At 37.0% G+C, this 16,777-nt stretch overlaps 1 protein-coding gene across 4 annotated transcripts in view; it reads left to right on the top strand.

Moving 5' to 3' along the window:
* LOC112160343 (A-kinase anchor protein 13) overlaps positions 1 to 16,777 on the top strand; it is a 145,348-nt gene that overhangs the window by 24,804 nt on the left and 103,767 nt on the right. For all 4 annotated transcript variants that reach the window (XM_036211357.1, XM_024294791.2, XM_024294790.2 and 1 more), the window contains exon 2: positions 1,874 to 1,917. In XM_036211357.1, coding sequence (XP_036067250.1) covers positions 1,885 to 1,917 — 33 coding nt within the window. In that variant the 5' untranslated portion in view covers positions 1,874 to 1,884. The remainder of the gene's footprint in view (positions 1 to 1,873; positions 1,918 to 16,777) is intronic.

Genomic DNA, 16,777 nt, shown 5'->3' with positions numbered 1-16,777 from the left:
TTGTAAATGCAGCTAAAAAGAGTGAGCACTTCCTGGTTGGATCCGAATAAGCAGCTATGACCGACACAAGTGTCCTGGCACCCAGACAGGGAGTTAATATGCTTAAAAGATATGGGGCAGAAAGTTAGAGGTGACACGTAGTTCAGACGTTTGTGAGATTAGCATCTCTCTCATTAACAAAGTTTGTGTTTGGCATTTGTGTACCATTTTACAAAAAAATCTCCTGACAGGATCATCCAACCAAACTAACACAATAAGGTTGATTCTGTTTGTAAATCAGTTTGTGGTGTAGATATTTTTCTGAATGTGGAGGATGGCATTCTTCAGATGTTTCCTTTTGTTTTGTCATCCGTATAAAGCTGTTTCATCATCAAATATGCAGATCTTTGTAAATAACACTAAATGCAGGATTCACTTTTTGGATTTTGAGCTGACCAAAAGTTAACTTTATTTGTTGATATGTTGTTTTAATATTTTGTTACAAATTAAAAGTAAGGAGTCGTCAGTCTAAATTGACATGAAAGTGTTGACTTATTTTATCTGGAACCATTATGTCGGTGTTTACATTGTTTACATAGTCATAGCAATCTGATCATTAGAAATACATAGATTACTAATCAGATTTAAGGCTTTCAGATGAACTATAAAAATGTAAAAAAATGAAATTACCAATATTTCCCACTATTAACACGTCCCATCTGGTTATAATTGACCATGTCTAGGACTGGGAATCACCGGGTAACTCACGATACGATGCGATACGTGTACATGTCTCATGATATTGAAAATATTGCGATACTGCGATAACTTGTAAAAATCCTCTCTAATAACTTGCATTATATAGAAGAACATATATTTTTTTGGAAAATATAACCTCATTTATTTTTTTAGCTTAAACACAACTTGTGTCTTATCTTATGCAACAAAAAATATAAATTTTTGTGCAACGTTGCTGAAGTCAGTAAGACTGTCTTTGACAAGTATTGGCACCAATTAAATTGGAATTATCTGCAAAATTTAGTGATAACAATAGTAAACATGAGCAGCAGTGCCAATACTAAATGCTAAATTGTTGTAAACGACAGAAGAAAAAATTAAATAATTAAAGCAGCTGTTAGGCACATTAGTGCTCGCGGTGCCCAGTCTTCAAACGTGGGCCCCCTATCTACCTTCAAAGGAACGTCTCATCAAAGGATGACGAATGTAACATTTTACAGCCTCTTCAAATGAAAATAAAAGATCGATACTTGGTGAGAACACATTGAGAATCAATCGCAGGGTTAAATATCGCAATATCAATGTGTTGGCTCCCCCTACTGTCTACTGTATCAGAGTTATTCAACTGAGAACAAATCTGCCAGTTACACTCTGGGATTTAAATCGCATGTAGAGAAAATAGTGGTTGGCTTTTATACATTTGTCTGGATTTTTTTTGTTTTTTACTCACAGTGTCTTAGTGTCACTGACCACTGTAAGCGCTTTGGGCCTTCAGGGAAGGTAGAAAATCACTATACAAGTATTTAGAGTTTACTGACTTTTATGAATATTTGAAACCGTCAGAAAAATCACATAAAATAGGTTTTCATAAAGAAACCACCGGCCTCAGATTATACTTAAGTTATTTATGTTGTATTCAGATTCGACCAAATCTAATTCCTGTCATTGTCTTATAAGCAATGCCAGACTACAGTTTTTACACGATTATTCATATAATCTGGTTCCATTTTTGGTGTGTTTGAAATTGGGACCAATTTTTTCATTGATTTAAAATGAAAAGCAGAAAGTAATCAAACACTTTTCGGTGCACCAGATTCTAGTTATCATGATAACACACAGCACAGACCATAACCTGCTATTTGTTCTTCTCTTTCAGCATCCAGGGACATGAAACTCAATCCACAGCAGGCTCCATTGTATGTAAGTGTTGCTAATCACACTTGGACTCACACACTGCAGTTCTCTGTTCACATTACTCAGCCTACACTGCAAAGGTGTGGAGTTTGGGTGGATTGACGGCTGTTGAACCTGTTAGGGCACCTGACAGTCTCAACTTTTATTGGTAATTCCAGTAGATTCAAAGACATGAACTCATAAAATTCCTGGAATAGCTGCATGTTATCTTGACGTTTAAAAAAAAAAAAAAGTTCACTGTGATGGTTGTAAGGGAAGGAATCTAGGGAAGTGAGACTTCTTGTAAATCATCTTTGTTTCTAGTTTCTGCTGACTGTAAATGTTTATTGTATTTGCTGTGTTCTTGTGTTGCATGGTGACATTTCATATCTGAGTTTATGACTGATGGTTGTGCAGAGCTGCATGTATCTGTTTTTAATATCAACTGTGTCAATCACAAATCAGAGACTGTAGCTTCCTCTTAATTATGCATAAACTTTACACATACTGAGTCGTATATTTTGGAGTTATAAAAGAAAAGTTAATTAGTCTCACCATGTTTAAGGGATACATACTAATCAAACTCTAAGTCAATCCAATTAATTAAATTCACTGAATTTAATTAGATTTCCATTTAGTTAGATTTGGTTTTAAACTGCATCTCTTTTAAATTTGGGAACTTTTTTGGGCTCTCTTCTGGGTTTATGTTTTTTATTTGTAGTAAAAAGCATATGTCACGTTCACAACATGCGTTCAAGCGACAGCTTTCAGTGAAAAGTCTATGCAAACACGCATTTCGGGCTTCTGCTTTCAAAACTTTGCAGTCAAGCATCACTACACAAGTTATTAAGTCAGTTTTCAGGCTCTACAATCAAAACGCATGTCCATTGAATGCGCCTTGAAGGTGGAACTTTGACCAACCAGGGATTCGGATTTGTTAGTGGCTTGATTTACGGAAATACCAAATGTTTGAAAACTGATCATATAGGAGAAATTAATGATTGTGGTTTAGGGCTGCCACGATTAGTCGACTAATCAACGACTAATCAACTATTTACAGAGTCGACGACTAATTTGGTAGTTGATTAGTCGTTACTTTATATTATTTGGGTCGGAGTGTTGTAAAGTTGAAAGTTATAATTGGCATTTTGGTAGCTTTTTGGACTATTTTGGCATTTATTATTATTTTTTTAGGCTATTTTGGAGTTTAGCTAATATTTCAGCTACATGCTAGCTGTTTTGGCTAATTTAGGCTTTTTTTAGGCTGTTTTGGAATTTGGCTAATATTTCAGCTACATGCTAGCTGTTTTGGCTAATTTAGGCTTTTTTAAAAAATGTTTTAGGCTGTTTTGAAATTTGGCTACATGCTAGCTGTTTTGGCTAACTTAGGCTTTTTGTAATTTTTTTAGGTTAACTTGGCATTTAACTAATATTTTAGCTTTAGCGTTTTCAGCTCTAAACTTCAGCGTTTTTAGCTATCAATTCGAACATCTTTAGCTATCAGCACTAGCGTCTTCAGTGACCAAATTCAGCCTATAGCATTCAAACTAGCATTATCACAGATAATGCTATATATCTAGTTTTAGTTAGTTTAAAGCTAATGATGGCTAAGATTTGTGTTTTACATCCACTTTGTGTGAACCCGATCAGTCAACTAGTTGAAAAAATCATCGGTGATTAGTCGACTATCAAAATAATTGTTTATGGCCCACTATTGTGGTTAGCTCGTGGACAGAATTATGTGATACCAAGTCCGTCATGTATCAGAAAAGAGCTGTGAAAGTTTGTGAGAGCCTGGGTTGAGGGCTTACTCTGGAAAATATCAGTAGAACTTTGGTAAAAGGCCACTCTACACTCTTTCTCCACTAATACTTGTCATTGGCTCTTTAAAGTCAAGGTGATGCGCAGGTTATACGACTCCAAAACAACATTCTCCATCAGTTTCCTCCCAATGTAATAAATGTTCTGCTGCAGAAGGAACACTAGCTCATCTCTTTTGGTTTTATTTCTGGTCTGCCATCTTTAAATGGTTTTCTAAATTTTATGACAAAAACATCAAACCAGATCACAACCTTACAATGTTTGGATGCTCTACAGAGACTCTGTAATACACACCTTACTTGCTTACAGCATTAAAGCTTGGAATGGTGGTTGCTAAAAAGCTTTAATTACTGGCCTGGAAAACCACCTCTCCCCCAAATTTTAAACACTGGGTGTGTGAAATCGTATCCGTCATACAACTGGAACATCATTGTTTGGATAAAATGAACAAACGGCAAAGACACGAGACAATATGGGGACGCCTCCAGGCTCAGAGCCATATCTCTTCATCACGTAGGTAATGGGGACATTACATTTTTGGTACACTATTACAATATTATATTTGTACTGTTATACACAAAAGTCAGTTGTATGTTTTGTTTGGTAGTCACTGTTGTGTTTTTGTTGTCTCTTTTTGTCAAAATTGAAAACTCAAGGAAAATAAAAGGGCTCTAAAAGAAAAAGCCTGAAGCAAAATGTATAATATTTTGAAAGACTTCAACATTTTGCACCGAGCCTCTTCCAACTACTTGGTATCGGGTAGCGACGGTCCAGTGTGAACACCATTTGCTTGGAGCGCGTTCAATGCATTCAAGACGCGCTAAACCATGCATTCTTGAACGGGCGACATGTCTATTATGAATGTTGCATTAATTTAAAAAAAGTGACATTTGTTGTTAATGTGTATTTTTCTCTTCTGTATCCACAAATCTTCAAAAATTTTAACAAGCATATTGCTAAAAAAATAAGTAAAAATCAATTATAAAGCTAAAGTTTCAATTTGAAAATTAGGTAGCAATAATAAAAACTGTTTTGGATCAAATACAATCTGATTTTCTAATTTTATGTACTAAACATTTATCAAATAGGAACATGGAAACCTGCATAAAAGTGCTTTTTTTTCACAATGGTCAGTATATCCACACACATGCTATGGTTTGTGTTAAATTCAAGTGCTGTGAAAACTTTCATCTCAGTTCATTTGTATGGAAGAGTCAGGACACACAAAAGAGACAGAATGATTCAGCTAAAACTGCTTTAGTCATGCAAATCTACAGAGTTTATCTTGATTTTAGCTGTCAACTTAGATTTTATCAGAGTTTTGAAAGTAAAGGTTTTCATTAAACTTCATTTTTACTTTTTGTCAGCTGTCTTATGCGATTTATACCACTTTATATGAGTTTTTTACCACTCTATGGTGGACATCACCCCTGTGAACAGCTAATTTTGTTCAAACCCGCGTTTTGAAGCAGCAACATTTCCTTTCTGCTCCAATCGCACAGCAGTTTTATGCTGGTATAGAGATCTGGGAAAACAAGGCTGAGGGTGAGAACGCCGTCACCCTCAGTGCTGGGGAATCCCCAGGCTCTCTGGTGTCAAACACAGGGAGGATCGCCTTCCATAAAGACTCGGATCGTTTTTCACCATGCCGTGCCACTCAGCTGTAGTGGGAGGGACTCGCAAAAAGATCCATGTCTCAGAGTAGTTTCACTAGCTTCACGCTCTACTGAAAAGCAGCACCTGCAGGGGCACATTTTTGAATTTTCAGTCATGAAATAAACTCGCTCACAAGTCAGGTTTTTTAAAGTTGAGTTTAAAGTTTTCTACTTAAGTTCAAGTAAAATCTCAAGTCCTAAAACTTACATTTTAATGTTTGAACTTTGTGAGGGGATGTAAGCTAGCGGGAGAGTGACTTAACAGATGGATGACGGGAAGTGAGGACATTCTCACTACAAAGCAACAGTTCCGCCCACAGGTTAGAGGTGAATTTCTGAAGAACTACGTCCACTCTGCAGAAAATATGTGCTAATAAATGACAATTTAGTTTTTTTTTTTAAAGGGCCTTTCAGAGTAAACTATGTCCATATATATGATCATAAATTCCTTTTGGAACACAAAATAAAAATTATTTATGAAATATCCGTGTTTTTTTTTAAGAATGAAGAGTCCACGCTCTGTGTTTATTTCTACAGATAATAAATCTCCTGTTTTTTTTTTTTTTTTTTTTTTACATTTACAGTATTTTATAATGCAGAAAATGGTTGACTTTCAACAAATGTGAGCTGCTACACTCATGTTAACTAATAGGCAGGGATTATTTCTTTCAGAAATATTGTATTAGCTCCCAGCGAGGACTTTACACAGCATGTTACTAAAAACAAAAAAGTTATAACTTTTGTCAAAACTTTGCTTCTCCGGAGTTTACCTAATTATGAATGCCTGAAAGCTGGTTCTTTAATTATTCATCTACCTGAAAGGTGGGCACACACCTGTCTTTTCAAATGATGAACAACATAAAAGCCATTAGAATGTTCCACCAATCCTGCAGAGTTTATAATCAGCATCTATAGCTTCTTTTAAGATCCTAATTGCTGTTAAACTACAGCCGAATTCATTTGCTAAGCCTAACAGAAAAAGATTTATTTTTGTCTTGGAGGTGTTTTAAAATAATTTTATAACACAGTCAGGTGATCTCACAGCTGCTGAATCGTTTGATTTATATTTAATGATGTATGTGGATCTTCCTGAGCGAGCGCCTCTGCGAATTCCAACAGTCCCATATCGCCAGCAGGTGTGGAAGGCACACAGCACAGAAGATAAGCCGTGGAAGTGTGTGTGTGCGAGTCTGAACGCAAGACTGGCTCACACATTAACCACCCAGATAACCTTATCAGTGATTTACAGTCAGACTCATCAGTTGAAGCATGCAGGCCCCATTAGACACCAGATTTTAAAAGACTTATCACTGCAGTTCCGTTTCGCGGGGGCCGTGTAGTCGTCCTGTAATTGTAATTTAAAGAAATAAATAATCTTTAAAAAGAAGAAAAAAACAACACAGTTAATCCATTCTCCAGAGGGGGATTAAATGTGGCAGTTCCAGTTTGCAGAGGTGGTTGTAGATCAATAATAGTTGAAATGGCCAGCAGAGGTCAAGGCCTGGATGCTCTTCTAGTAGCACTTAGCAGGGCTGGAAAGGCGCTTTCAAAAGGCAAATGTTAGTGAAAATAAGTCGAGGAAAGAAAGAGTTTTTATGGGATTTGTTGGGCTGAAGATGACTTATAGGGTTGCTTTTAATAACAGCAGAAGATGCCATTATTCTGCCCGCGAGTAAACATGCTATTTACATTCTTGGCATTTAGAAGACAATGTTTTCCAGAGAGCTTCCCATAAAATGAGCAGGTAGGGGTTCAGCCTCTTGCACAGGATGCAGGACCGACCGCAGGCATGCCAGCATTTATTGGGACTCAACCTGTGAAGTCTTTGCAAGACAGTAAAGGGCCAGCCTCACTTGTACTAGATAGAAGGATGTGAATTTTAAAGGTTTTCAATCTTTTGTTTTGTCATTGGTGCATTCATTAGTAGAAAAAGAGTAGTAGTGCATGCCGTGTCCGCGCTGTTGGCACACCACTTTTCCAGTACTGTTATTAATATAGATAAGACTAAAAACTTATAGTCCGGTAAAAATTAACGACGTGGCTCTTGTACTCGTGTGAAACGCCCCCTGGTGGACTTCTGTGGTATTATTTTAAAAATGGATTCATCAGTTGAAATTTCGCAATAGTTTGCCAAACCGATATTTATTAACCAAGCGCTTAGGCAAACCATGCATTACTTCTTTATTACATAAAATACATGGCATTGTTCTTCAAGAAAGTCAGCTCACCTCCACACAAATATCCCGTCTTTCCAGATGAGATTACTCCTAGGGACTATTCAGACTGAAAAAGTCAGTTTTGTCCGGACTGGATTGAGTCCTGAACCTTGCGTTTGGTCTGTGTTCAACCGGATATTTCTGTTTCAAACCAAAGGTTGTTGTCTATGGGACTTGAGATCTCTTCTGTCATTGGCCAGGTATTACGAGAGACGAGAAACGAGAGAAAGAATACTGGAAGTCTGAGACTTTGCAATCCTTGTCGGTATAGTTCACTTATTCAAAATTTAAATTTTGCAGACCGATTTTCAATGTCTTTATTGATGTCACTTTTTACTGCTACTTTGGTATGGCAGAGACATGCTGCAAGGCGGTTAATGAAGACGTAACAGCTATGAAGGTTACGGCGATGAGTGTTTATGACATATATTTTGTTAAGAAGTGTGAGAATCAATGTGTATCACATAAAAAGTTGTTTTAATGAGTGCATTCATCCAACCACACTTCAATAAGTTGTTGTATCTCATCGTTGCTTTGCTACTCTGTTTACATACCATAATGACCGGCTTGGGTGGTTGTTTTGGTCCAGTTGTTCCACTCAGAGCGCGGCGCCTATTCAAACTGAAGAAACTCAGAGCGAACTGGAGCTCAATCCAATTGGAAATGAACAAAGATCCCCTAAACAGATGGGCCTAAGAGCGGTTCCTGGTCCTAGGCCACGGTCCACTTGAATGTATTCAGACTTAAAATTTGTTCCGGATTATCGGGGGAAACAAACTCTGGTTCACTTTAAGTGAACCAAATGTCTCCAGTCTGAATACACGCTTAATTTCCTGTCCTGTACCCTTAGTCGTCATTAATTGGTCATTATAAGCTTATATTTATGACTGTTTAACTGTCTTTATGGAAAATAACCTAACGAACACCAGTCCACCAAAGTAAAACAAGGAATATTTTCAAAATAAAGCTTCCTGCTACATTAACATAGTCACCGTCTTATGCTACGTTCACACCGGCCATGTGAGGCGTGTTAAAGAACGCGCTGAAAGCATGTTCATGAATGGATGTTTAGCATATAGCGTTCACACTGGATTGTTATTACAAGCACATGTCTTCCACACGGAAGAGACTTGGTATGAAATGTTGAAGCGGTGTAAATCTTGTGAATCTTGCTTCAGGCTTGTTCTGTCACAGTTCTGTTCCGATACATGAAAGACTTGGTGTCGTAGAATTCCATCCGGGCACAAACCTCAAGTACACAATTGGCACTTGCGTGAATTAAAAGGGATGCCATCCACACGTCACTACCGATTCCAAGTCCGACTTGTTACGCATGTTCAATGACCACACGTTTTGCACGTAGATCCTAAAAGTGGTGGTAGAAACTTGTGTAGCGACCTGCCAACTCGAGAGTTTTGAACGCAGAAGATTTTTCCTCAGAAGTGGCTGCTTGACAAGCCCAGGGTGGTGTGAATGCAGCTGAGGAGATCATTGAAAGGATTGATTTTAGCAGTTTAAGGAATTTATATTTTCCAGCGGAATTTACTACGATGAGAAATTGTTAGGTGATTATTGTTTGGAACACATAAGCTTCACTATTGATGTAGCTGCAGGTTCAGTCTGTGCTAAGCAAAATCAGGAAATCCTTCATAAGTTGCCTTTGAAAACAGGAAGCTTATATGGACTTTATGTACTTTATATACGTTACTCAACACTCAGGAATTTTCCTGGAATGTAAATTTAAAGGAAGTTTATTGTAATTATCTGCTTTATCATTTGAAGATGGTTAGAATTCTTTTATGTCATTAGTAAATATTTCTTAGAGATTTTCCTCTCTTCAGTACAGAATTCATTCGGTTCTTTGGTTTGTGATCCTATTATTTAGGGTCTATTCAGGATTAGCTGAATGTGAATGAAGCAACTTACTGTAAATCTTATAAAGGGATAAAAAAATTGTAAAACCTGTTTTAAACTCGAAAGTACACATCGTGAACTCGAAGAAAATTTGACAAATGCATTCATAGAAGGGATGCCACAGGCAATGCAAACAACAGTTGCTGTTTTGGAGCGGAAATTGCGTCATATATATATATCTATGTATGTAAAATTTTCTTTTTTTTTTTTATATTTCCTTTTTTAATGTGTGTTTTTGAACAGCGGAACATTAGGGCCAGTTTGCCAAAAAAAACGATAAATTAAGACCTTAAATCTTGTAAATTTACAAGAATAAAGTCGTAACTGTCATATTATAAGAATAATGTTGAATATTTATGTTTTTAAATGACTGAACTGAATTTTATTCTACTACTTATGACTTTAAAAGTCAAATGCTAAATTGATTACTTTTTTTTCATACATTTACGTGTTTTTCAAGTTGTACATTTAAGCCAGCCATCAACTAATAAAATATTAATAAACGTTCAGCTTACCTGTTGAAATCCTTTTCGCAGTTTAGTCGGTCTGCGGCTTCACATGGTCTTCACTCGCTGGACTTTTTGCTCACTTCCACTTTAATCTCGTAAATTTATGATATTTAAAACCGTAGATTTATTACTTTAAATCTCGTAATATTATTATTATTATTTTTTTTTTTTTGGTGAACCTAATACTCCATTCACACCCCTTCATTCACTGATTTGACCCCATGCTCATCCTTTCTCAGCCAGTTGTACATATTAGAAATATGTTTTATGTATTTAGAGGAAAGTAACATTATTCACTAAAACATAATCATCTCATAAAGGTTTAGCTTGTGTTAAACCAACTCTTTTTTTATTTTTTGTAAAAGATTAGATGTCTGTAATATTCTTGTTATCCCATTATCTGAGCCACTCTGCTGTTTAAAAATCAAATTCATTCATTTTTGTCAGCTAGATGTGTCAAGATGCAGTTCTCACTTTAAAAGAGAAAAAATGGTCAAAAATCATAAAGTATCAGAATATGAATATATATTTGCACTAACTTGGTGTCATAGGCAGGTGTCGGTGCTGCTGGCCGTGAAAAGGACCACACTCGCTCATGCAAACTCTCAAAGGGGGTTGGGTTCATGGCCTCCAGCTGTGCTTTTCGTGATGCTAAAAAGCCGCCTGTTCCTCGTTGAAGCTCCATGATTAGCAGGTCAATACCTCAGCGGGCTACTTTGTTAAGTACTTAGAACCAGCAGCGAGCACAGCCACGGAGGCATTAAGGCACCACGCAGCTCAAAACATACCTTTTGTTTGATTTGGGTCGGACAAACTGGAGACTGTGAGGATAACCTTTATTGGTTATTGTGTTATTAGCCGGGTTTACAGTCTGTGCCTGTTTGCATGTTTGCAAAGGTTGGTGTGTGCAGCTCTGTTTCCTGCCGGGTCCAACAGATGTTTCACATCTCTGTTTCTCCACCCACTCCGCCCGCCAACAAGCTTTCTTTACAAAGAGCTTACTTGTTCATTTAATTTTAGCTTCTGCCCCCTTTTGTTCTAATAAGTTTGTCTTTAGGCACCAATTTTTTTGTCACAAATTCAAATGATTTGATGAAATTTGACTGTTTCAGGTGTTGTCCTGTCAGAGAACATAACTGGTAATGTTATTTTTCACGGGCTGAAAGGGATTTCTGTACTGCAGGAAATCAGAGCAGCCATCAAAATGCAGCGAGTTAAGATTCTGTCTGAGGTGATTTGCTGTTCGCCTCCAGCACTAGAGGGAAAAAAAAGAAATGATTTCTCTTTTTGCCTCTCTTTTGTTCGTTGTGGAAATGTGGAAGCTATTTCACACTAATACCTTTTCATTTTCCAATGAAGCCCAAACTGCCAAATCCACTGAGGTACCAATCCGTTCAGCGGCAAGCCCTAATTTCCAATTGGGTCTCAGGATAAGATATGAGTTTTTAATGGAAAGAATGTCATGGCTGCTGGCTCCCAGCCGCCCACAACTTATTTACTCGGTTCCTCTGCTCTGTCTGCTAAAGTCGACACACTCGGAACATCTCTAAGCGTGCACGTCTCTGTGGCTGCAGAGTCAACTGGAAACACGTCCTCTCCTTTTTAAAGCACCATCATGCAGATGCCCACCAATCCCTAGTGTAGGGGTCGAAATCAATCGCACAGGGGGCCAAAATCCAAATCACGCCACAGGATAAACATGTATTGAACACTCTACAGCAACATTTTTAAAACTTTAAAACCGTAATTTTTTTAACATCATTATTAACTGGATATATAGCACTTTCTACAATAATGCTAGTGTGAATGCTGTAAGCTGAATTTGGCCACAGAAGATACTAATGCTGATAGCTGAAGATGCTGAAATTGATAGCTAAAAATCCTGAAGCTGATAGCCAGCTAAAAAATTAGATAATTTGCAAATCAGCCTAAAAAAAGAAAAAAAGAAAAAGAAAAAAAGAAGCAAATTAGGTTAGCCAAGACTGCTAGCATTTAGCTTAAAAATGGCTAAACTTCAAAATAGCACAAAAATTGAAAAAGCCTTAATTTAAAAAAAAAGTTAGTATATAAATACTAGCCTAACTCCAAAACAGCCTAAAAAAACACCTAAATTTGCCAAAACAGGTAGTGGTTGAATATTAGCCTAACTCCAAAACAGCCAAAAATAAATAAAATAAAGAAAAGCTTCTCCTCGTCCATAGTTATGACTGACAACGCTGTGCTGCAACACACTTTGAGTAACCCGTAAACTACGTAATGTTTACGACACCCTGAAACCGGCGAGTTCAGCGGAAATTTTGTTTTATTTTGAAAATATACCGGATGCACTTTAAATTCGCTCGCGTGGTTTCCGGTTTAAGTCGTGAATAGCCCCAACTTCACAGAAAGTGATGACGATCAGCTGAGTCTTCCGTCAAAATTTGAACTAAACGAAACTGATTCGCAGCGACGTAGAGGCCGATCCGCAGACGCAAGACGTGAACGGCTGCAGTGCAAGTTTCTGTCGCACTTTTAATGTTATGAAAAGACTGCGGCGCACGCAAAGCAGCCGTAATGCCGTGGTGTAAGCCCGGATTAAATTAGCCAAAACAGTTAGCATGTAGCTGAAAAAATTGTTAAACTTCAAAATAGTACAGAAAACTGAAAAGCCTAAATTTGCCAAAACAGGTAGCATGTAAATACTAGCCTAACTCCAAAACAGCCTAAAAAAATAGCCTAAATTATTCAAAACAGCTAGGATGTAGCTGAAATATTAGCTTAAGCCTAAAAGCCTAAACAATCTTAGTAAAAGCCAAAATACTCCAAAAAGCTAGCATAATGCCAATTTTTTAAACTTTAAAACCATAACTTTTTAATATAAATTTGAATTATAAAAAGCCAGGAATATTATTCCAGAATAAATCAACTTAAACCTTAAATAAATTTAAATATTTTACTCTCCATAAAAATATATTTCGTCTAAATTTAGCAAGTTAGAAATAAGCACAAGATAACATCGGACCATTAATAATTAAAAAAATTGATCTGGAGGGCTGTGTCCGGCCCCCGGGCCTTGACTTTGAGGGTGCTGGCCGACCCCTCTGCTGTCTCCATGTTAGAACGAGGCCCAGAGGTCGTCCCTGCAGAACAAGGAAGCACCTTTAACCCTGTTAAGCCTAATCCACCACATCAGGCTGCGCATGTTGGTCCGAGTTGGTGGGACGCCTGCGACCCCGGTCACATTGATGGGGATGAAATGTGCCATTGTCTTCCCTCGGAGCCGACAATCTCCGTTCCCTCAGTGGAAAACTGCTTACACGAACAATATTCCTGTTTTCCTCCCATCCTCCTCCTCCTCTTCCTCACTCTGTCCTCGCATGACACCACAACATTCCCTGCAATTTGCAGCCACAACACGTCCCATTTATAAAATATCAGACAGCCCAGTAATTGAATAATTATGTTCTGAACATTTTAATTTTGACTGTTTGCATAGTAAGTACAAAACAGCTGAGAGAAAATTTTGTCAAATATAAAAAGATTCTAGTGTTTAGTTGTCGAAAAAACCTTGTTCTCCACAGACCTGATAGGACTGGAATGACCCACCCCAATGAAAATTGTACTTTTATCCGAATTCCTTCACTACTTACTATATAGTGCACTACAGCGGGTAAAAAAGTATTTAGTCAGCCACCAATTCTGCAAGTTCTCACATTCAAAAAGATAAGAGAGGCCTGTAATTTTCATCATAGGTTTACCTAAACTATGAGAGACAAAATGAGAAAATGTCTAATTTTTAAAGAATTTATTTGTAAATTAATCTCAATATTTTGTTAAATACTCATTGTTGCTAACGACATCCGTCAAAAGTTTTCTGTATGTCTTCACAAGGTTTTCACAATCTGTGGCTGGTATTTTGGTCCATTCCTCCATGCAGATCTCCTCTAGAGCAGTGATGTTTTGGGAGTGTCACGGAGCAACACAGACTTTCAACTCCCTCCAAAGATTTTCTACGGAGTTGAGATCTAGAGATTGACCAGGAGTATGTTTATATCGTTGTCATGGTGACAGACCTAGCCATGTTTCATCTTGTAGTGCTGTCCAAAGTTCTGCCCAAATTCCCACCCTACCCCCTCCTACTAAAAAACTGTTGTGTGGGACTATGTGGTGCTCTGGATTTTAAAAGCAATTGGGACACCAGGCTCACTACTTTTCTTTTATTTTTCTAAACGCTGGATATAACGTCAGTGATTTCACAAAGTGAAAATAAAGCAATACGATTATTTCACGACGTCTATTTATGACAACACTGAGTTTTGATGATGAAAATGTGGATTGTTTATTAAAAAAAATGCATTTAAACACGTTTTTTTTTTCACAAAAATTGTTCGACTGCATTGCATTGTGGTCTATATTTGCTAATGTATTGATCATCGACCTAAGCTAGTATTTTGCAAAGACTTCTGGGAAATTTCTTGTGAACTCGATTTTAGAATGGTAGATTAGGACCGCACTACAAAATGGCGAACGTACTATATAGTGAGTAGTGAAGGAACGCGGACACAGCCCTAATCCTCAATTCCAAAATCCAATGCCCTAGAAATTTCCCAGAATTCTTTTCCAGACTTTTGCACAAACTCACTCACGTAAATTACTTTTATGCTTCTGGATTTGCTTTAGCATTCCTCGGAATTCCTGAAAGAAATGTTGCAGAGACTGGATCAGCCCAGGATCAGTGCTGGGTGGGGTTGTTTGGGTTCATCCAATCCTCCTCTGCTAGACTCATAATTGACACCTTGTAGGCAGAAACTTTTTAAAAAGTCACACTTTCAGTTCAGCTGAATGTCAGCCTCATGAGACGTGGTACACCTTCTGAATCCTCTGGTCTGGATTAGGTTCTTGCAAAATGATTTCCTTTTTTATCCATCTAAATATGTAAAGGTTTTTGAATTTTGAGACACTTACACTTTTTTTTCATTATTTGGAGGTTCTCCAAAGCAGGCCTTTAAATCAGTTTTGGGTTGTTTTTTATGCTTTTAACATGCAGGGCCTAGAAAGACAACATTTCTAAATATTTTTTTTTCTGCTGTATCTCTCACCAATTAAAGATCATACAGTTAACATTTTTCTTATTTTAGTTTAATCCTCATTTTTTTCTTTTCAACCTGTCTTTTACATTTAAAGGCTGGTTCTTTGATATTTTATTTACCGGTATTAATTTTTTGTTTGAACATCTTCAAAGTAGATGGAGATGGACTTTAGTCACTCGCTGGTTGATTGAATTTTGCCAGTTATTTTTATTTATTTATTTATTTTTTTTTTACGAAATTCTCAATGGCTTTAAGAAACCACTTGTAATTATTTAAACATTTTCGAGGCACTCGTGACCTTTTAATCAACTGTGCTGAGAAGAGAATAACCTGTATTTTGCGGCTGTTCAGCCAGCAAAATGAACCAGCTACTAAAGGTCAAACATACATGTTTAATCAGAAGTCCATGTTTTCAATTTTATTCTTTTATGAAGAATCTGTAACATTTTGTTTTAAGCTTAACCTTCTTTTCCTAAATCCTCATATTCTATGCAGCTGTAAGAAAACTACCACACTAAATGCAGTATGTAACAGTATATATTTTTTATAATATAAAATGCAAAATTGTCTATAGCATATTGTGATAAAGTTATGCGGCAAATTATTTTGATTAGTGAAATAAATGGATTTATACTTGGGATGACCCTCAAACCCAAACCACAACCTCTAGTGGTCATTCGAGGAACTGCAACATTTGGTACTTCCTGGTTTGTGCTAAATTTTAAAGCTGGAGGTGAAGGCTTTTTTGTAGTAAAACTAGGTTTCTGCTTTTCTCTCTTTTGTGTAACAGATCAGTGCATAGCGCTCTCAAAAGTGCGTAGCAGTAAATATATTCTGCTAAAAGAGCGCTGCATCAAATCAGACAAACCAAATGAGGGGGGGGGATATTTCTGAGTCTGTCACACTTTGCTTTTCTGAAATTATGCTTTTAATTACATTTTTGACCATATATAGTGATCAAAAGTTAATCATTTTTTTTAAAGCTTTACTCTTTAAACCCTTCATTTTAGCTTAAGACTGCTGTTATAGTTCAAGTGAGGCGTGCCGAGGAACTGCCTGAACTTCTCATGTTCGGATCTAAAGAGACTCACTGAGATTGAATTTTCAGGTCTTGATTACATTTGTTATCTGTGTTTGAAGGATAAAGTTGTGCAACTTCAAAACTTTTGGCCTCAGCTTTGAACTTTGTGGACCTGACTTACTGTTATGTCCAAATTCACTCCCTAACCCCTAAAAGACTACACAGTGCGGGACTATCTGTGCCCTGGAATTTAATGTAATTCGGACTCCATGCTTGTCACTTCTTTTTTGTTTAATGGTAAATACAATGTCACTTTTTTGCTGAAGTAGAGAAACTAATAAATATGGAGATTTTACAAGGACTATTTAGGAAAACTTGGATAATTAATAAAAAGTACATTTACACACATTTTTTTTCAAATAAAAAATACAAAAATCAAAATGCATTGTGGGTTAAATTTGCCAATCTCGTGAGCATTGATGCATGCTATTTTCTTGGAAATTTTCAGGGCACTGGATTTGATAATTGTAGACTCAGAACCCCCCCAAAAATCTCGAATGCTCTATATAGGGCCCTAACCAGGGGTGGGCCAACTATTTTGGAGATTTACACTTTAAAACTATAACCTTTGTTCTCATTTTAGTGCCAATTGCACCAATAGGTTGAAGGGAAAACTGCAAAC

This window comes from Oryzias melastigma, linkage group LG3 (genome assembly GCF_002922805.2).
Source record: "Oryzias melastigma strain HK-1 linkage group LG3, ASM292280v2, whole genome shotgun sequence".
Lineage (NCBI taxonomy): Eukaryota > Metazoa > Chordata > Actinopteri > Beloniformes > Adrianichthyidae > Oryzias > Oryzias melastigma.
The sequence above is the reverse complement of the archived record's forward strand: the minus strand, read 5'-3'. Positions and strand labels throughout refer to the sequence as shown.